Raw genomic sequence first — 22434 nt, 5'->3', positions numbered from 1 at the left:
GTTAAGAGACTAAACAGACATCTAATCTTGTAACTAAAATGGTTCAATACCTATATAATTTGCCATATACTCAATATAAAGGAGGATAATAAAACAGGCATTTAATAGTTTGGATTTAGCTATAAAAGTGATATAGCACCATAGATCATTTCCCCTCCTGTGAGTACTGGCCACAATATAAAATAATATTAAAGACACTAGGTTCTTAGTTGTAGGAAACACTTTTTCTCTCCCACATCTCCCATTAAGAAAATGTGTCGCAATGAGTTTACATAGCTAAGATAAAATTTGAGTTCTGAAACGTTGGTCTTATTCCTAGTGTGATAGCCTGATAAAGATTTATAGAGAAAAAAGGCTCAGTATCTTTAAAATCTATCTTTTAAACATCAAATATGTTCAAGGAGAGGAATCACTTCATTTCTATTTTACAATGAAGAATTAACTAACTCATCTCAAATCTGTGTATTTCCTTACCTAATATCCAGAAAAAAATATCCACTATTCTTTAGTCACACAAAAGGAATTCTCCTTCATTAAACCTTTTAAACATTTTCATCAAATACTTATATTTAGTGACCAATGTATTCTAGGAATAAATTATATTAAAATTTTTGGATTAATTCACCAAAGAGTAATCACTCACTACTTTATGTGGAACAATCATGCATTATCAAACATTTATTTAGTATATGTATTTTGAACAAGACTGAAATGCAAATCAAGGCTAGAGTTGAATATTGATTGTCTATTCAACTGCCATTACTGCCCACTCAAAGGCAATTGACTCTTTTCTTTGCTAACAAAACAAAACTTGCAAAGCTATTTAGGTACCTGGAGACCTAAGTGGTTTGTAGGCCTGCCCCTATCCTCTCCCTGGTTGAGAGGGTTGAGAGCCTGGGGGGGGGGGGGGGGGGGGGGGGCGTGGCGGGGGAGGGAGAGATATATTGAGATTTTGAGGAGACAGACACTAAATTTATCAGGCACTAGTGATCAGAGTAGAAAAATGGAAAGAAAACAAGTCCTTGAGAACATTATTGCAGGGCTAACCGATCTGACTTCTTGCTATGTGAGATAATAAATCATAGGTTATTTCAAACACTTTTAGTTAGGTTTTCCATTATCACAGCCCAAAGGTTCTAACTTTACTTGAGGAAAAAGACAAATTAAACTCAACCTGGACAGAAATAGTAGTAAACCTAATGGAGCTGTGGCATTTTTAACCGGTTAATAGTTAATCCGCACTATTAACAAGTTAATAGTTAATCCACACTATTAACCGGTTAATAATTAATCTGCATTATTAACCGGTTAATAGTTAATCCACATTTTTAACCCATTAATAGGTAATCTGCATTTTTAACCGGTTAACAGGTAATCTGCATTATTAACCAGTTAACAGGAAATCACATTATTAACCAGTACACCTAGTAAATGTGCTAGGAACTGTGCAAATAAAAACAAATAAGATGACAGACACTAAGTGGGCCCACAACTACCTCCAATAAACAACATCCATCACAAAGAGATAAATACTAAGTAACATAAAGAAATACATATTTTAATTGGAAACTTCCCAGGTAATTTTTAATTAAATTTAAAAAGTAAATGGCAAAAAAAGGAAACACTATTTTCAAGAAGTCCATAAGATGGTGTAAAACCATCTTCTCTTTAAGACTTTGACAATTTTTACATTTCCCATGTCTAATGGAAATAGTTCAATCTAATCACTTCAGAAGAACGAGTTTCAACAAATTCAATTTTTTTGTCCCACATATTCTAGAATTATATACAAAAACAGAACATGCACATTCTCTGAAAGGTAAAAAAATTAAGCATTTTTTATTACTGGAACATATTTACCAAATGGAACCTTTATATCAGAATCCACGTACATGTGTATCCTTTGTATTACTAAATTATATCGCTGCTGCACTATTTTATATGGAAAGAATTTACTATCACTCAGCAATTATTAACAGTCCCTAATGGAGCAGAATGTGATTTTCACCATGTACAATAAAGGGAAAAACTGAAACAGAAATTGCTAAATTACTTGCCATAAGAAGACCTAAGGAAAGCTAAAGAGGCAAAACAAAAAATAACAGCTGGAACCTTCTATTACAACTGACTGATAAACTAAATGCAATTTCCCAGTAATAGTAAAAAATTATACATGTAAATTGACATATACATATATACAAAGAACCAAAAAAGCAAGGAAAATAATTAAGAAGGAATTTTTATATAGCCTGAATTACATAGAGAAGTGTGGTTTCAAAATCATAGCTGCTAAACAGCAGGTTCTAGTGAATCATATTTGCTTGTTCAAAGAAACTTGAGAAATAAATGTGGTGTATTCAATAAGAGATTATTAATTAAATTATGACCCAAGAAGTTTAATTTTATGAGAGCCTAATAGACATACATATAATAAGTATAATGTAATCCTAACCAAGCACTGAAATATATCCTTAGAGAAAATAAAGTCTTAAAATTAATGTTACAAAAAAATTTCATGTGTACATAATATTAAGATGCAACTTAATCATAAATGTGTGGACTTTTTAGGGAATTTGTAAACAATGATGGTGCCAGTTACAAAACAAAAGAGATGTTAAGGGAAATGGCAGCTATTAGCTTATAAGATTACCTTTTTAAACATATTAAATTCTACATGAATTGTAATTCTTCTTGAACTCAAGAGCAATAGTGCTTAAACTCCATGTGTATTTTTTTATTTTCATTTTATGGAGCAACCACATTATAACCATAAAACATTTTATGGCATTGCTTTATATCCAGTTTATTTTGTTCTCAAATACATTAATATATAATATTTATAAAACTTTTTAAATCCTCTTCATTAAATCCTTTGAAGAAAATCTGTGATGTTATCTTCTTAACAAGGTAAAACCATGGAAGAAGGCTTGTATACCCGTCATTTCTATAGTAACAAAAATATCTTTACCTTCTAAGAAGTCTTTCACAGAATCCCAGACACTGGCATGCTATAATAATGCAATTAGGAATGAAAACTTTATAACAGAAACTAATTAAATAAGTGAGATGAAAGATATATTATTCAAAAATATTATCAAGAATACAAGAAAAATGGTACCTATTTTTTTAATATAACTAATATATGTGTTAAAGAGCTCTTGTTGTAAAGTAGTTTTTTAAATAAAAGTTGTATTTATTTCCTGGATTATTTTATTCAAATACATGATCAAATAAATAAATAAAAAGCTGGTAAAAATATACAGGTCTTATAGTAAAAAGGCCTGAACCTACTAGTTAATAAATAAGTACAAGAATAGATATTCCTATAGGTTCAATTAATTAAAAAGGAGATAACCAGCTCTTTATGTTTTAAATGATTGTTTCAAATTGATCATGCACAACAATGCCATCCTCAACCCCAAGGAAATTTCCCCTATAGTGAATTTTGTCCACTATATAAGATTGTTTTTATGGGGGTTTTTTTCCCCCCTTTTGTTTATTCATTTTTGTTGTTTTATTGTTTCATGCAATCCATTATGTTATGCTTTGCTTGGAATATTTTTTAATAAATTAGAAAATTGCATTGTGGTCAGAATTATTCATGGGTATCTTCTATCATTAGAATTATTTTACCCTAAATTTAAATGAGTTTAACCTCAAGGAGAGCTCTCATGACATTCAAGAAACACTGGCCACGTGTTACAGACTTTCTTGACTTTGTTGAAGCACTTTGTATTTTTTCACTATAATTTTAATTTTCCCCTTATCTTCCTCAATGATAGTATAAAAAACTCATAAATTCAAAACTTCTTGCCTTTTTATGAGGAATTAAAACAAACAGAAGTTATAATTTTAATGACAAATAAATGACATCATTTTGGAAGCAAATATTTAAAATCATATAATAGTACTAATACATGTTTTGTCAATTTACTGCTTTTGAAAGTTTTAATTTCTGGGCCCTCGTGTAATTTAATAGACAATTTTGCAAGCAATCAGAAAGGGTTCCCTTGACATACTAAAAGATTATTTATGTCACTGTCCTTTGAAAAGGTGATAACGCTTTTAAATGAGGTTTCCTTAGTTCACCCACCTACTCCTCCATCTCACCCAAGGCTTTGAGCAATTTCTTCATCTCAGAAAAAGAGGCAAATGGCTAAATTTAGAAGTGTCTGGACCATCAGGAATAGCAATAACAGCTGAGATTCCTGATTAGCATTATGTCTGCTAAAAAAAAAAGGTACCAAAACAAAACAAACAACAAAACAAAACAAAAAACAAAGTAAAATCTATCTAGGCCATCTTTTCACCTTTCTTTATTTCACAAGAGAGAAGCATTCAACACATTTGTTTTGATAAACAGTAAAGAACTACTGATGAAGCTCTTATCAATAAAAAGTATCTCTACCTTATCATTATCGCTAATAAACTTTAAGTTCTATAACATGCTAAGAGAACTTAGTAATTTCAGTATTTAATGAGATAAAACAATCTTAGTACAAAGTGTTTCTGTGGCCTCTATAAGCAGAGTGTCAACTTCTCTTGTATTCATAATTCAGATTATCGCTCCTAATTACATCTAACTCCAGAGAATAGCCAATATGTGGCAGGTTTAATAAAAGGTTGTTTAAAAGGCCCTGCACTGTGCTTCCCCCCCCCCCCCCCCCCCATTATATCTGTGATGAGAAAATGATGAAAATGCAGTCTTAAACCCCTAAAGACAAAGTCTCAGAATCCAACTTACCTGACAAGATTTTCATTGTCTCCAGTTCCCTTGCAAGTTGCACATTCAGTTCGTAAATCTTCAGCCTTGGGCTTCTTCTGTAACACAGACTGCCTCTGTCTTCTCTCTCTAGGAACTCTTTCCTGCCATCCCAGGAGAACAATACAAAACATAAAACAAAATCAGGCTACGAGGAAAATAGAAATAATTTTTAGCAAAAAACTAAAGTTTAGACTGTATAAAAAATGCTTAACTTATTCCAACCTCATGTTTTTCTTCATCAGGAATGAAGCTTCGTTTCCGTCCTCTGGTTCTCTAAAGAAAAGAAAAAGAAATCCACAAAAATATCTAATGTTTAATTAATGATAAAAACATTTTTCTCTGTTAAATGTTACTGCTTAGGTTAAGCACTCAGAAATTTAGTATTTCTAATTAATGCTGTATAGCTCTATTGCACTATTTATGTCTCAAGAAAAAAAAAACATGAAAAATTAAACACTTAAATAACACAAGTATCTGAGAGGAAGTTATCCAAAATTAGTCTGAATATTTTTAAAATAATTCATATACAATTATGATTTATGCAGAAAATTTAAATTTTCATAACTTATACGACTTCTACAGCTGAAATGCTAAACCTAGACTCATACTACATCGACTGTATGCCCATGTATGTGGGTATGCATGCATGTTTGTGCAACATACATAATCAATTTTTTTTAAATATATTTCTTTATTGATTTCAGAAAGGAAGGGAGAGGGAGAGAGAGATAGATACATCAATGATGACAGAGTATCATTCATTGGCTGCCTCCTGCACACCCCCTACTGGGGATCGAGCCCACAACCCGGGCATGTGCCCTTAGCCAGAATCGAACCTGGGATCCTTCAGTCCACAGACTGACGCTTTATCCACTGAGCCAAATTGGCTAAGGCAATAATCAAATTTTTAAAAAGTGGGAGGAAAAGATCTCAGATGTCCCCAAATTCTAGTTAAAATAAAACTAAGCAAAATATAACATAAATGATTCATTTTAAATTCATTTACTATGTATTTCAGAACATATTTACCATATGAAAGACAATATCCAAAGGTTTAAGAGTAATAAAGTATGAACTACAGAAGTATTTACAACCTATATGTTAAAAATCTCCACCCACATAGCACAGCCTCTGCAGACCTACAATTCCATGTGCTGATCACTGCTCTTCAGAGAATGGAAGAGAAAGGCGGCACCACTCCCACAAATTACATTCCCAGATTAGAGTAGTTACCAAAAAATTCTAAAAAGAATTGCTATTTAACATAATACACTGCTGTTTTCCTAAAGTACTGTCATTTCTATTCATAATACTGAGTCCCTTGTTATTGTAATACCATGGCTCACTGCATACTATTCAATCTGCCTCTAGATAACCAATACTTGACTGGAATAATCTAAACTATATATTCATTTACATTTGTACTGCCAATTAGTATGTTTTAATCACATTATGTAAGGAATTAGGAAGAAAAAGTAAGACTCTATCAGGAAAAGCCTCCTTCAGACACTACATCTATTCTTAATACCAAAGAACAGTACGGAGCCTTGCTCCTCAAAATACCATTCATGGCTCATAAGCATTGGCCTTCCCTATGAACTTGTTAGAAATGTAGAATCCTAATTCTTACTACATACTGAATTGAAATCTGCCTTTTAACAAGATCCCCAAGTAAGCCATACTCACATTAAAGTTTGAGAATATTAGCACAAAAGAGTCCCTAATATTGACAATACTTATCTAAGTTCTAACTAAAACTTTATGTCTATCTCTTTACATATCCATCTTTCCCTTCTGTGACATGCCTATCCTTTATACTTCAATTTCTGTCCTCCAACACAGTTCATCTCCAAATTGGTAAGGTCATGTAATACTCATCTTAATAAACCAAATTAAACTTAATACAATACATATTACATAAAGGCTGAATAAAATTGTGGAATAAAATAGTAAGTGGCTGGATTGAAACTCATAAATGATTATGCTAGAAAATATAAATGATAAAATAATTGTCAAAAGGGTAAATTATTATTTTTTTTAAATATATTTTATTGATATTTTACAGAGAGGAAGGGAGAGGGATAGAGAGCTAGAAACATCGATGAGAGAGAAACATCGATCAGCTGCCTCCTGCACACCTCCCACTGGGGATGTGCCCGCAACCAATGTACATGCCCTTGACCGGAATCGAACCCGGGACCCTTCAGTCCGCAGGCTGACGCTCTATCCACTGAGCCAAACCGGTTTCGGCAAAAGGGTAAATGATTGCCCGGCTGGCATGGCTCAGTGTTTGATCATCGACCTATGAACCAAGAGGTCACAGTTCGATTCCAGGTCAGGGCACATGCCCGACTGCTGGTTCGATCTCCATGGTGGGATGTGCAGGAGGCAGCTGATCAATGATTCTCTTTCATCATTGATGTTTCTCTCTCTCTCTCTCTCTCTCTCTCTCTCCTCCACCCCTTTGAAATCAATTTTTAAAAAGGATAAATTATTGTTTCCTTCTCTAATAAGCTATTTTCTCAATTTGCATAATTTTTGCTTATAAGGTATTTCATTAAGGTGACCAGAATAACCAATATCAAAGGGAAAATATTCAAATTACTCATTTTAGTTCTATAAACATGTCAGAATGCCAGAATGCTCAAAACGCCTTCACACACTGCCATATTTCCTCTCTTCATTCAATCCAACTTTTAGGTAATGAAATAGCAAATGAATCATTTCATTTTTGAATCACTAATCAGTGAAATGATTTTTGAAATATATAGGTGAAAGCTCCAAGTTCACATTTTCAATTCTTTAGAATACATACAATTATTTACAATTTATAATTAATACTTTTTTTTTTAAATATATTTTATTGATTTTTTACAGAGAGGAAGGAAGAGGGATAGAGAGTTAGAAACATCGATAAGAGAGAAACATCGATCAGCTGCCTCCTGCACACCTCCTACTGGGGATGTGCCCGCAACCAAGTTACATGCCCTTGACCGGAATCGAACCCCGGACCTTTCGGTCCGCAGGCTGACGCTCTATCCACTGAGCCAAACTGGTTTTGGCTAATTAATACTTTAAATCTTCAAACATCTGGAATGACTCCAGCAATTGGAAGTTTTTCATACTCATACTGCAATTAGTATCAAAAGGCACAATAATGCAAATAAATGATCATAACAAACGATGGCATAGTTACACTTCTCTATATTTATAACTTCCTTCTTATATAAATATGCATATATTTAATTAAATGGTATTTTAAAAACGAGTAAGTGTATTTATAAGTATCTAAAACAGTTATTTTAAATTAAGTGCATTTATTAGTAAATAGTAATCATTGCTGTATTTCTGTAGTAATTTTAAATAACTAGCCATAAGCAACAGAAACAATTTCTAGTCAGAAAAATATTATTGTAAGAATATGAAATGGCATTGTCTTAGAGCTTTGAAAAAGCAGCCCAGGGAAGATGACTTAATGATCACACAGCTGATAATTAACAGAGCTCAACTTCCAATACAGGTGTCTCAACTCCCAATTCACTGATTTTTCCTGCATGCCAAATCCAAATTAATAAATTTAACCTCAAATAGAGATAAGCCAAATTATCATGAGAAAAGAAATATCTAACTCTCACTTGAATACTTAAGCTATAACATCATAATGCCTAAATGAATTCTTACATTTTGAAACAAGTTAGAGAATTGTACCCAATGGAGAGAAGACCTTAATATCTCAAATTAACACTGTATTCTACCCAATTTGCTATCCTACATAGTATAGTGACTACCATGATCCATTATCAAAGTAAATTATAGCAAGCTTCGTCAGCATTTATCACATCACTAATATTCACAAAGAAAAAAATATAAGGTGCTTTAATCCAAACACAACTTTTGACAATACCAACTCCTCCAAGAAAATGCCAAGAACTATTGGTTTCTTTCTAGTTTCAATGAAACAGTCATGACAACTCATAATTGCCTATGATCACAACAGAACATATCTTACACATGGTGCCCCAGAATGAATTAGAAAATGTAAGGGGAGTGAAAAAGTGGAGAAATTATGCAAAAAAGTAAAAAGAAAGAAAAACAAAAACATGTTTGGCTCATCCAACAAATTTCAATTATCAACGAGCTTGCCCCATCTTAGATGTATAGAAGTATTCAAAACCAGGTGGTAATTTTATGATATACATTGAGGATGACACTATTTTAGAAACAAAATAAAGCAGTAGGATGAAAATAAAATTTTGTTTAACAATTATGTGCTTTAGAACTTAATACGGACACATTATCTAGATGTTCCAAATGATCAACTGAAGGTTCAATTCCAAATTGTGGTTCCTTTTGCAATTATTAAGCTATTAAAAGCAAATGGAAAGTTTGAAACTCACTCCAAATCTTGGCACATTACTATTTATTTTTTGGTTTGTTATATTTTAAGAACTTTATTTGCCTGAAGAACAATTCAACCTGAGCTGCTTAGATCACCTGGCTCTTTATCTGTGTATTAGAGGCCAGGTGCATGAAATTCGTGCATGGGGAGAGGGCGGGGGGGCAGGGGGGAGTGTGTCCCTCAGCCCAGCCTGCACCCTCTCCAATCTGGGACCCCTCAAGGGATGTCCGACTGCCCAGTAGGATCAGGCCTAAACAGGCAGTCGGACATCCCTCTCATGATCCAGGACTGCTGACTCCCAACTGCTCGCCTGCCTGCCTTCCTGATTGCCCCTAACCGCTTCTGCCTGCCAGCCTGATCACCCCCTAACTACTCCCCTGCCAGCCTGTTTGCCCCTAATTGCCCTCCCTTGCAGGCCTGGTCCTTCCCAACTGCCCTCCCCTGCTGGCCATCTTGTGGTGGCCATCTTGTGTCCACATGGGGGCAGGATCTTTGATCTCATGGGGGCAGCCATCTTGTGTGTTGGAGTGATGGTCAATTTGCATATTACTATTTTATTAGATAGGATAGAGGCGTGGTGCACAGGTGGGGGCCAGCTGGTTTGCCCTGAAGGGAGTCCCGGATCAGGGTGGGGGTTCCCTTGGGGTGTTGGGCGGCCTGAGAGAGGGGCCTGTGGTGGTTTGCAGGCCGGCCACACCCCCTGGCGACCCAAGCAGAGGCCCTGGGATCTGGGATTTATTTCTCTTCTATAATTGAAACTTTGTAGCCTTGAGTGGAGATCAAGGCAGGCCAGGGCTGCGGAAGCTTGGCTTCCTCCATCGCCGGGGACAACTCAAGCCTCCTGCTCTCTCCAGCTCCATGGCTGCCGCCATTTTTGTTGGGATTTATTTATCTTCTATAATTGAAACTTTGTAGCCTTGAGTGAAGGCCTGGGCCCGCGAGGGTGTTCAGAAAGCTTGGCTTCCTCCATTGCTGGGGAAACCCAAGCCTCCTGATCGCTCCATGGCTGCAGCCATCTTGGCTGGGTTAATTTGCATACTCGCTCCTGATTGGCTGGTGGGCGTGGCTTGTGGTGTAGCAGAGTGATGGTTAATTTGCCTATTACTCTTTTATTAGATAGGATGGTACATTTACTTGAAAACAGGAAGTGATAAAAACATCTACAAAGAGAATGAAATGGTATTAGAAAATAATAAAATATTTTTAGTAGTTTATTCATCTGAAACAAATAATTAAATGTTTCAATAACTTCATTTGGACTAGAAGACATGTAACAAATTTAAATTAATTCTTTAGAACTGGGGTTATTTTAATTTGCAATTGTTGGATGCATGATGATTTTCCCAAGGTTAGAATGATTCATTTGACAAATGAATTAACTTTAAAGCTGGAAGACAGTACCTCCATATCTTCATCTTTAATATCATAGGATGAGTTTTACACATTCATATGTGCAGTTTTCTCTGTACTTAAATATTTACCTTTTTTATGACAAATCAACATTTACAAAAACAACAATTAATAGGTAAACCATGAGCCTGGCCAGTCGATCTATGAACCAGGAGGAGGTCATGGTTTGATTCCCAGTCAGGGCACAAGCCCAGGTTACAGGCTTGATCCCCCGTGTGGGGTGTGCAGGAGACAGCAGATCAATGATTCTCTATCATCATTGATGTTTATATCACTCCCTCTCCCTTCCTCTCTGAAATCAATAAAAACATATTATAAATAAATAAACTATGATGTAGCCCAATAAAATATAAGGAATGACTCGCTATGTTAATTTATATATATAAATGCTTATTTTTGAGCAAAAATTCAATGTTAATTAGGACAAGTAAATCAAACCTTGAAAACCTAAATAAAGCCAAATATCTTCAGATTTATACTAAGGAATAAATGCCAGTAGCTATCTGGCTGCTGTTCAAAATGTTTCTATATAAATTATATATGTGTGTATATATGTATATACAGATATATATAAAGTTTACATATATATTCTAAAAAATAAGTATGCTTTCCAATTATAGAACAATATATTGAAAACAATCACACATTGTATAAAACTCATGAAATAAGCAATAGAAAAATGTTAGTTAAACGAAGTACCATCTCTCTTGGCTGCTGGTATCCAACAGATGGAGTAGTGAGCACCGAAAGTGAGTGTTTTCCCTTCTTATCCATTGGCTATAGGGTTTATTTTTATCTAATTTGATTTATATTAACACGGTTAGGAAAATACGTGGAAGAAGCAAAAGAAAACCATGACCAGTTGGGTTAACACTATAAATTAAAATAACTACAAACCTAAAAATATAAACTAAAACATACGTTTTATATAATAGGTAGTCCTGTAAAACCCTTCTCACAGATAATGGTATATTCAAAATAAATAAAATACTAAAGCTTTCCTATTCTTTATTCTCTTTATTCCACACTCTTGGAAATAAAGAAAAATGATGCATTTCTAAGAAGCAAAAAACACAGTAGAAGCCTTTGGGTTCCAAATAAGATTCCTTAACACCCACAATGAATCTCTTCCAAGTGAGCCAAAGTAAGTAAAGTATGGTCCAGTTCCACCACAAAAATTTTGCCAGGATTTCTTCTAAGAATGAAAGACAGAGGTTATATAATCTGTTTAGTGTCTCAAAAGTCATTTTGAGTCTCACAATAGACTCAATAATAAGTGATATGTAAAGCCTCCAAATAAAACTTTCTTCACAGAACTATAATAATTTAATTAAAACAGTATAAAATAATAGGTAAATTAAGAAAAGGACACAAGACATAGTAACCTTTAGTCATTTCAGTAGGGATGAATCCATAAAAACTGTATGTATAATTAAGTTAAAATTAAATTTAAAAAATATATAATAAACATATTGCAGATTTTCAAATTCTTAGGACTTAAACTCTAACTTTGTTAAATAGGATGCCACTGTGTATCTGTAAAACTAATTTAACAACAAATGTAGTAAGAGTAGACTCTAGGATATTTGATTCTCAAGTGAAGACTGCCATTTGGAACAGGCTATTGACTTACACTGTTAAGTAATATGGAAAAGAGATTAACCAAGTGTTCAAGTCTATTTCCAAAATAATGATCTATAAGAAAAGGTACATCTTGGAAAACAACATGGTTTCAGTCAAAGCTGCTAAAAAGTATTCTGACTTTTTATTGTATTTATTTTCCAAAAAAGGATAACATACAAAACAAGAAACAAAATATATGAGACAGGAAGAAAGATCTGACAACTTCAAAGACAGCAGAAGATAATGCATGTGTGTAAAAGACTATGGAAAGAGAGATCCCAATAAGTCCTTTGGCACTTGTATAAAAGATGAAAAGTTACCACATGACACAGAATGCAAAGAAAATGAAAAGAAAACCTGAAAGCTTTCAAGTTACATTAAAGTTGTTAGAAAATATGCCCAAAAGTACAAACATCAATTTTAAAGTAACTTCAAAGGGGACATGTGTAAGCTAATTGGTATTTTCTTCAAAAGTAATTTACTTGCCTAAAAGCAAGTGAAAAGCTTCCAAATAAAAAATACAGAGAAAAGGTCTAAATAATGGGTACTTAATCAGAAGTATCCCAGACTGCCTTTACAGTAATTCTCTAGTTTTACCAATGAAATATGATTAACATACAAGAAGAAAGGGACCAATTTCCTCCTAACAATGAAGGGCTAGAAAAAAAGTCTTCCACAGTACAGTGGCTTCAAACGCATAACCATGGTGGAAGATGGAAGAATTTATTTGTGAAATACTAAGTACCTGCTGTGAACCAAACCCTATGGTAGTTCATGGATACAGAGTAGTAAACAGGACAGCCCCTGTCCATGGAGTTTCAGGTCTATGAGTCTACACAGATACCAAACAAATAATTACATGAATAATTACTTATAAATATCATAAATGCAACCAAGGTGAAATAAAATCACACTGCTCAGATCTTTCAAAATCACAACTACAGTAAAAATTGTTCTTAAATTTAAGAATCAAATTTTAATACCCTTCATAATGATATAAAACTCTACATTCATCTTAAAGATGGATATAGAAAATATGCCTAATAAACAAAATAAATCTCAAAGGAACACATTTCAGTGTCCTCAAGCAGGAATGGAAAAGGAATGAGTTTGGATTAGCAAGGGTATAAAAGAATCAAGGATAGTAGCAAAAGCATTATTAAAATGACTATACAGAGGATCCATATAAGATACTAGAATTTTAAGTGATAGCAGGAGGTACACCAGGGTAAATAGGTTGCTGGGTAACTATGAGAACAAAGATGGCTATTGGACTAGAAATGTAAAGAAGAACCCACAACATTCTGAGCTCAAAGGAATCTTGATTTCTATCAAGGTTATTTCACATACACCTTAAAATTAAAATTAAAAAAATTTTATTTCATCTAATCTTCTCTTCCCAATGCAGAAAACCCTTCAAAAAATATCCCTTATCCCTGGCTGGTTTGGCTCAGTGGATAAAGTGTCAGCCTGCGGACTGAAAGGTCCCGGGTTCGATTCCAGTCAAGGGCACATGCCCGGGTGGTGGGCTCGATCCCCAGTGAGGGGCATGCAGGAGGCAGCCAATTAATGGTTCTCTCTCATCATTGATGTTTCTATCTCTCTCTCCCTCTCCCTTCCTCTCTGAAATCAATAAAAATATTAAAAAAAAATTTCTGTACAGAGAAAACACCCACAAATAGAAAAAAAAAATATATATATATATATATCCCTTATAGTCATATAGCTTTAAATATTCCAAAGAACAAGCAGCATGTCCCACTATAAGATAGTTCTAATTGTTGGGCCCACTTTTACTGTCTGAATTTATCCTAGCATTCATGTAACAAAGATGGGCTGCCTCCTGCATGCCCCCTACAGGGGATCGAGCCTAAAATCCAGGCCTGTGCCCTAACTGGGAATTTAACCAGCAACCCTTTGGTGTAGGGGAGGACACCCAGCCAACTGAACCACACAAGCCAAAGCTAAATTATTAAGATTTAATCCCATTAACATCTTCAAAATTTTGCCAAGATAGTAATGTGAGAGGCTGATGCCATCAAAATGCCTATCATAAAAAAGTTGTAAGAAAGATGGCTACAGATTCAGAATTTTTACACTAAATTTTATGCTAAAGTTTCCAATGCTTTTACAAGTGTCTGGCTTGCTGTTACTTTAAAAATTTCAGCTTACTAATACCCAGGCTTTGGGCAATGATAACAGTCAACTAGTAGTCTTTGTGGCTCACCTCAATCTTCTGTCTTTTTGCTTCCATTTCAGTACTATCATGTTACCCATTAAGGAATTTAACTATATCTCTCATATGGACACTGTAGTTTCTAACTTACATTATATTTACTTGACAGTCAACTTCCTATCAACTTTCTATTTTCTAGAAGGCATAGAGCATGTCTTCATTTTGGTATTCTATTCATCATCTGTTGTACAGTGCCTTACATTATTATAGTTCCTCAACAGAAATATATTGTAAAAAATTAACTTGTTTCAAGAGTAGGACAAGCAGTCACAAGCAAAGATTACAGAGTATATATAATGACCTGGATTCTCAAGCATCCAATTTTTACTACTTAACATAAAGAACTATTATTCAACTCAGGAATAAATATGACCAAAGCACCCAGACAAAAGATAATTGCCTACAATTTTGACAATTGTGAAGAAAACATAATATAAATCCATGTTTCTATCTATTATAAACAAAAGTTCTCCTTCACGTACTGTCTTCCCTTTACTGGATTCTGAGGGTTTACCCAAGAGGACAAAATACACTAACGATCAAATCAATAAAGCTAAGAATTATGTTGCATGCATCAGAAGTCATGATCTACCCTCTAAGTACTGTGAGATAAAGCTGAAAATTTGCAAAAGCAAAGTACATGAAATAACTGTAAAACTGCTGGGATCTCCAAAGATGTGAAATATAAAACAATTAAGTATTAAAACTAGAATATTATAAAATCATAAAATGGCCTATGTGATACTAGACAGTCAATGCTTCACAATTCAGATAAACAGCAACCTACAAGATCAATGGGGTTACAGAGTTGTTTTGACTAAATGCCAAAGAAGCAACCTGGAAAGGTGGAAGGAAAAATACACTACTTGAAACTAGTGGAATGGAAGTACTATAATAAAAATTCTTAGTTGAAAGATGAGAACCACATAACATTTTACTAATTTCAAGAAAAAGTTTTTCTTAATCCAAGTAATATATGAAATATGGCAGTGATTTTCAACTTTTCCCATCTCATGGCACACATAAACTAGTTACTAAAATTCTGTGGCACACCAAAAAATATACTTTTTGCCAATCTGACAAAAGAAATAAGTATAATTGTGACTCATTCACACTGCATGGCTATTGTTGTATTGGCTGTTGTCATTTTTTATTTGACAATCTAAGGGAAAAGAGGTCAGTGTCCCTGACTAAATAGTTAGGTATTGCATGTTTTAAAAATTCTTGTGGCACACTGGTTGAAAATCGCTAAGTATGGTGATTTTATATTTGAAGGTGGGCTAGGTATATAAATTAATTCACTGTCCTATAAAAGCTCTCATGCGGGAGAAGAAAAGCAATTCTCCCAGTACAAAAGAAGTTGAACTGTATTATGATAAATGAGATTCTAGTCCCAAAGACTAAACATTTTCATTTCTATAATAAATGAAAAATGTATTAAAAAATTATCCCCAGTTGTTATCAATGGCTATCAATGCAGAAGTTAAAACTACTAGAGAAAACTACTAGTTTTCTCCAGAATGTATAATTAGACATACGAAATTTATTATTTTATAAAGTGATATTACTATATCAACTGATGTAGATTCAAAGTATCAGCTCAACCACTAAAAATAAATTATACCAAAGCCAATTTTTTAAATAAATACTGGCAACCGATGGCATAAGTTATAGGAATTGTGAAGGAATTGCTTAATGCAGTCAAAATAAAAGGGACTCTCTCTGCCAAAGTCTCTAATGAGAAAAGTCCTAAACTCATTTGTGTAGCTTCTATAAATAAAGAGGAAGAGAGAAAGAAAGTCACTGGGGTAACAGAAGCTGACGTACCATCTATCACAAGAACCTTTATTTTTAAAGATTTTTTACCTCATTCACGTTACTCCCTTTTAATTAACTTTTTTTAAGAAGAAAAATGAGGGAGAGAAAACCTGTGATTCAGTCATAAATGAATGGCAAACATTGTGAAGGCTCAGCTGGAAGGATATTCAGCAAGCTAGGAAAGGAGTTAACCCTCTCTCCATTTTAAATACAGCTGGGCCTGTAAAAAGCCCAGGTTCACTTCCTTTGGCTTACACTCAGGTAACATCCTCTTGCTATTTCATCACTCTTCAATTCACTGTCTGCATTCATGCTGTCAGTGATTCATTTAACCACTTTATCAAGAACTCACTGCTTGCCTTGCACAATGCTCAGAGCTGGGACAATATGGATGAAAAAGACAATATCACAGTCCTCAAAGAGGAAAGAGAAGGGGCGGAGGAAAGGAGTCTGGAAATGTCACTATTCAGGGCACCTACCCATGTGACGACAAGTAAGCACTACATTAGCTGAAAACAGAAGTTGGGTACTAGGCTAGGTTGCCTGTGGTCAGTCTGGCACACATCTCCACCACGACCACAGCCACCTTACTTACTCTGAGCCTGGAAATCCCATTTCCCGTAACTCCCTTCCTTGAATAGTCCCATGTTGGTAACCTCAGATTTGAAACAGATATGGAAAGTGAAGGTCACTTTTCTCAGGAGGTCATGGGACTCTCTGATGCTTGGCTTTTTCAGATGCTGCAGCCTGTGGACCTTTCCATTAACTTCCACATCACAGTCCTGGCCAGCTTTGCAGACTTCCCCACAAATTCATTTTTCCACCAGCTCACCAGGGCTCTTCAGGCTGAGATCTTCACTGTCAAGTTCTCTGACCTAATGCCAGCTCCCACCACTTGCTCAATACTTCAGGATAAATATTTCATCCATGATTTCTCTGATGTTCAGCAGAGCTCCCCCAACTATGGTGATAGCTTTCTTAACATCCACATTAGCCCTAATTCTCCACAGCGACTTTTCATTTTCCTGACCAAACCCATAGTCACTAAGCTGCTGGAAGTGTGAGGAGCCTCTGATTCTGGCCCAGGAGAAGAGCTAGTCATTTTATCTAGAAAAGCAGCACAATAAAGTAGCTAAAACTAAGTTTGACTAAGAAGCTGCATGTTTTTAGACAGTTATTTAAACTCTTTCTCAGTTTCTCAGCTATAAGGAATTGATATTAGTAACTACTTCATGGGGTAGTTATGACAAATGGATTAATACTAAATAACAGATAAAGGTAAATAAAATATGCTTTTCATTCTTATCCTTCTTTAGACTCAGTCCTCCTATTTGTATCCAGTAATAAAAATAGAGAATAATTGGTACTGAAATACCATAGATGGGGTACTTTCGAGCCAATCTAAATAGATGATAGAGTCATGTCTCCAGAGCAGGAAACAATATGTGAAAAAGTTTCTGAAACCAGATCATTCCTCTTTGACTTATTAATATTTGAATATTTCTGTTTCTTTAATTATTCCCACACTACTTTCCCATATGGCTCATTGATTTTTTCTTTATTTTTTTTGACAATATACCAACAAAAATATCAGATCATGAAAGTTCAAAATACTAGTATGTGCCCTTGTATTAAAGGTAGATTTGAAGCATGTAAATTTGGGTTGGGAGAGGGGAACGCTCACAGGAAACTCAAATGAGATTTAATTTTGTTTTAAATTTTTTACTACTAAAAAGTACTTTTATAGTAAAAACTTTAAAAATAATTCTAACATTTGGAATAATAAACTGCCATAAAATTGGCAATTAATTATTATTGCCAAATAATTAAATACAACATTAAAATATGATCAGAGATGAAAAAAACACCAAGATGGCGGCATAAGGTATATACCTGTACGTACTGCCTCTCACAACCACACCAAAACTACAACTAAAAGACAAAACGACTATCACCCATAACCACAGGAAAGCTGGCGGAGTGGAAGTTCTACAACTAGAAGGAAAGAAAAAAGCTCATTGAGACTGGGTAGGACATGCAGAGGTGCAGAAAAGCAGAGGTACGGAGGCGCGCGCGGAGAGGGCTGGCAGCTGAGGACATGGCTGTCTTTTTCAAGTGGGAGGGAGACACAAGCTCCCGACTGCTTTGAACTCCAGTTTCCAGCGAGACTCTGGAAACCCCAGACTCCTACAGGGAGAAACTGGACTGTCTGGCATCAGGTCAGAAAGTGAGGGTGGCTTTCTTGCAGAGGTGCGCACAGAAATCATTGTTTACTGCACTGGGGCGCGGGACCCAGGGACACAGAAACGCAGAGATGCTGGTTGCCATGCCCTAGTGATTCCCTGATACCTCGCCCCACCCAATTTACAAACTCACTGGAGCTGTGTGCAGTGGCTTTTGAATATGAATGGCCTTCCCTTTCACAGCTTAACCTAACAAATTTGCAGCTTGGTCAGACAGCTCCAAAACTTCCAAATCCCAAACAAAGAGGAGAAATTTGCAGAACTCGCTGTAGCTCCTGCTGGGTGGCCTCAGACAGTAACTGACTTGCACCTCCTTGAAGATCCAGGAACCAGTGTACCTAGTGGTCAGTGTGACACGACACCAGATTTCAACTCTTCACATCCGTAAGTGACACTCTCAAGAAGCAGACTCAGTGAGCACCAAAGCCCCACTGAAGCAAGTCCTGCCCCATAAGGGTGTCTCCAGCACAGCAGTTCTTCCATTATAGACACAGCTGATCCTCACAGCCAATAGGCCTGGAGGTCAATTCCTCCCAGTGTACCAAAGGCAATCAAGGCTTAACTACAACAAGACTATGCACCCAGCCTACAAAGAGGTGCACCAAGAGTGTCCACCTCAGGTGATTGGGGAGGCTGAGCCACTGGGCCCTATAGGTCACCTACCACACAAAGCCACGCTATCAATACAGGTAAGCAGCCAAAATGCGGAGACAAAGAAACATGTCACAAATGAAAGAAATGGAGGAAAGCAAACTACTGGATATAGAGTTCAAAACCACGGTTATAAGATTACTCAAGAATCTTCTAGAAACCGCCGAGAAACTTAGTGAGACCTCCAAGGAACTTAATGAGACCTTCAAGGATCTTAATGAGAATGCCAAAAAAAAAATGGAAAAGGACCAGTCAGAAATTAAGCATACACTGTCTGAAATAAAGAATAATATACAAGTCAAGTTCTCAGACTAATTTAAATTGGCTAAGTGAAATAAGCGAATATTCTAGAAAAATCAATAGTACTAGACAAAAAGTTGTTCCTAAAGTGTTAACTAAAATTTTTATTGGTAGTTCATCTCATGGTAAAATTGCGTAACATGTAATGAACCTAAAGCAGTCATATTTTAGTGCAAAAAATTAAAATTTAAAAGCTATCAAGGAGAGAAACCAAGATGGCGGCATAGGTAAACACCTAAACTGCTGCCTCGCACAACAATTTCAAAACTACAACTAAAAGACAGAACGGACACCATCCAGAACCACAGGAAAGCAGGCTGAGTGAAAATTCTACAACTAGAAGGAAGGAGAAAAGCTCACAGAGAATTGGAGGTACGGCAAAGGGGCTTTGTGCGCGCAGAGAGGAAGGGCGGCTGAGAGCCTGGCTGACTTCCTCTGGCGGAAGGGGGAAGGAAGCCTCCGACCGCACTGAACCCCAGTCCTGACTGCACTGAACCCCAGTTCCGGGCGAACCCCTGGGGACCCACGCTCTTACGGGGGGAGTCTGGACTCTCGGGCGGAGACTCGAGCTGGGAAAGGCAGAAGTCTGAAGGCGCACGCGGGCCAGTGTGCACAAAGGCTGCGGAGGTTGCCATAGGCTTTCCCTAGTAGAAGGGAGTCAGAGGATCCTGACTGCACTGAGCCCCAGTTCTGACTGCAGTGAACCCCGGTTCCAGGCGAGCCCCTGGGGACCCACGCTCTTGTGGGGGGAGTCTGGACTCTCGGGCGGAGACTCGGGAGCCGGGGAAGGCGGAGGACTGAAAGTGCACACGCGCACGCGCCAGTGCGCACAAAGGCTGCGGGGGTTGCCACAGGCTTTCCCTAGTGGAGGGGAGTCAGAGGATTCTGACTGCACTGAGCCCCAGTTCTGACTGCAGTGAACCCCGGTTCCAGGCGAGCCCCTGGGGACCCACGCTCTTGTGGGGGGAGTCTGGACTCTCGGGCGGAGACTCGGGAGCCGGGGAAGGCGGAGGACTGAAAACGCGCTCGCGCCGGTGCGCACAAGGGCTGCGGAGGTTGCCACAGGCTTTCCCTGGTGGAGGGGAGTCAGAGGCTCCTGACGGCACTGTGCCCCAGTTCTGACTGCAGTGAACCCCGGTTCCAGGCGAGCCCCTGGGGACCCACGCTCTTGTGGGGAGAGTCTGAACTCTCAGGCGGAGACTCGAGCTGGGGAAGGCGGAGGACTGAAAGCGCACATGCGCGCAGGGGCGGGGCTGACAGGAATCCAAGACTGAGATTCCACCCCATCCAAGCTGAGCACAGAGGCTATTGCAATTTGGCAAGTCTAATCCTATAGGGCTGTCTCCAGCACCAGGCTTCTCCCAGCATAGACACAGCTGATCCTTACAGCCAACTGGCCCGGAGGTCAATTCTTCCCAGTGATACCAACAACAATAAAGACTTAATTACTACAAGGCTGTACACACAGTCCACAAAGGGGTGCACCAAGAGTGTCCACCTCAGGTTAACTGGGGAAGCAGACCCACTGGGCCATATTGGAAACCTAGCACAAATATCTACCTTACCAACTCAGGGAATCAATGAAAATGCGGGGTCAAAGAATCAGATCACAAACAAAAGAAATGGAGGAAAACAAACGACTGGATATAGAATTCAAAACCACCGTTATAAGACTTTTTAAGAATATCCTAGAAAAGGCCGATAAATATAAGGAGACCCTCGAAGATATGAAAAAGGACCAACTAGAAATTAAACATACACTGACTGAAATAAAAAATATTATACAGAGACCCAGAAACAGAATAGAGGAACACAAGAATCAAGTCAAAGAATTGAAATACAAAGAAGCAAAAAACACTCAACCGAAAAAGCAAAAAGCAAAAAAAAAAATCCAAAAAGTTGAAGATAATGTAAGAAGACTCTGGGACAACTTCAAGCGTACCAACATCAGAATTATGGGGGTTCCAGAAGAAGAGAGAGAGCAAGATACTGAAAACCTATTTGAAGAAATAATGACCGAAAACTTCCCCCACCTGGTGAAAGAAATAGACTTACAAGTCCAGGAAGCCCACAGAACCCCAAACAAAAGGAATCCAAAGAGGACCACACCAAGACACATCATAATTAAAATGCCAAGAGCAAAAGACAAAGAGAGAATATTAAAAGCAGCAAGAGAAAAACAGTCAATTACCTATAAGGGAGCACCCATACGACTGTCAGCTGACTTCTCAACAGAAACTATGCAGGCCAGACGTGAGTGGCAAGAAATTTTCAATGTGATGAATAGCAAGAACCTACAACCAAGATTACTCTACCCAGCAAAGCTATCATTCAGAATTGAAGGGCAGATAAAGAGCTTCACAGATAAGAAAAAGCTGAAGGAGTTCATCACCACCAAACCAGTATTATATGAAATGCTGAAAGGTATTCTTAAAGAAGAGGAAGAAGAAAAAAGTAAAGAGAAAAATTATGAACAACAAATACATATCTATCAACAAGCGAACCTAAAAATCAAGTGAATTAAAAACCTGAGGAGCAGAATAATCTGGTGAATATAATAGAATCAGGGGCATAGAAAGGGAGTGGACTGATAATTCCCAGGGGGAAAGGGGTATGGGGGGTTCATGAAGAGAATGGACAAAAATCATACACCTATGGATGAGGACAGTGGGGGGAGGTAAGGGCAGAAGGTGGGGTGGGAAATGGGTGGAGGGGAGCTATGGGGGGGAAAAGGAGAAATAATTGTAATAATCTGAATAAAGGTTTATTTAAAAAAAAAACATAAGAAAAAAAAATAAAAAAATAAAGGGTTAGCACACAGAAAAAAATAAATAAATAAATAAATAAATAAAAGCTATCAAGACTACATTATAAAATTTCCAAAAGCCTCCTAATATTTAAATCAAAAAAGAGGAGATAGTAGAAGAATATCATGTAAGGAAAAATATCCTGTAAGTAAATTACATCTAGAAAATTTTTACTTTAGAAA

At 36.6% G+C, this 22434-nt stretch overlaps 1 protein-coding gene across 3 annotated transcripts in view; it reads right to left on the bottom strand.

The window, feature by feature from the left end:
• The window catches only part of PHF14 (PHD finger protein 14), a 165300-nt gene that overhangs the window by 89123 nt on the left and 53743 nt on the right, over window positions 1-22434 (bottom strand). For all 3 annotated transcript variants that reach the window (XM_080666047.1, XM_080666046.1, XM_080666048.1), the window contains 2 exons: window positions 4988-5038; window positions 4745-4866 (listed from right to left, as the gene is read on the bottom strand). In XM_080666047.1, coding sequence (XP_080522173.1) covers window positions 4745-4866; window positions 4988-5038 — 173 coding nt within the window. The remainder of the gene's footprint in view (window positions 1-4744; window positions 4867-4987; window positions 5039-22434) is intronic.

Source organism: Plecotus auritus, assembly GCF_963455305.1.
Source record: "Plecotus auritus genome assembly, chromosome: 4".
Lineage (NCBI taxonomy): Eukaryota > Metazoa > Chordata > Mammalia > Chiroptera > Vespertilionidae > Plecotus > Plecotus auritus.
This window is presented reverse-complemented; position numbering and strand designations above follow the sequence as displayed.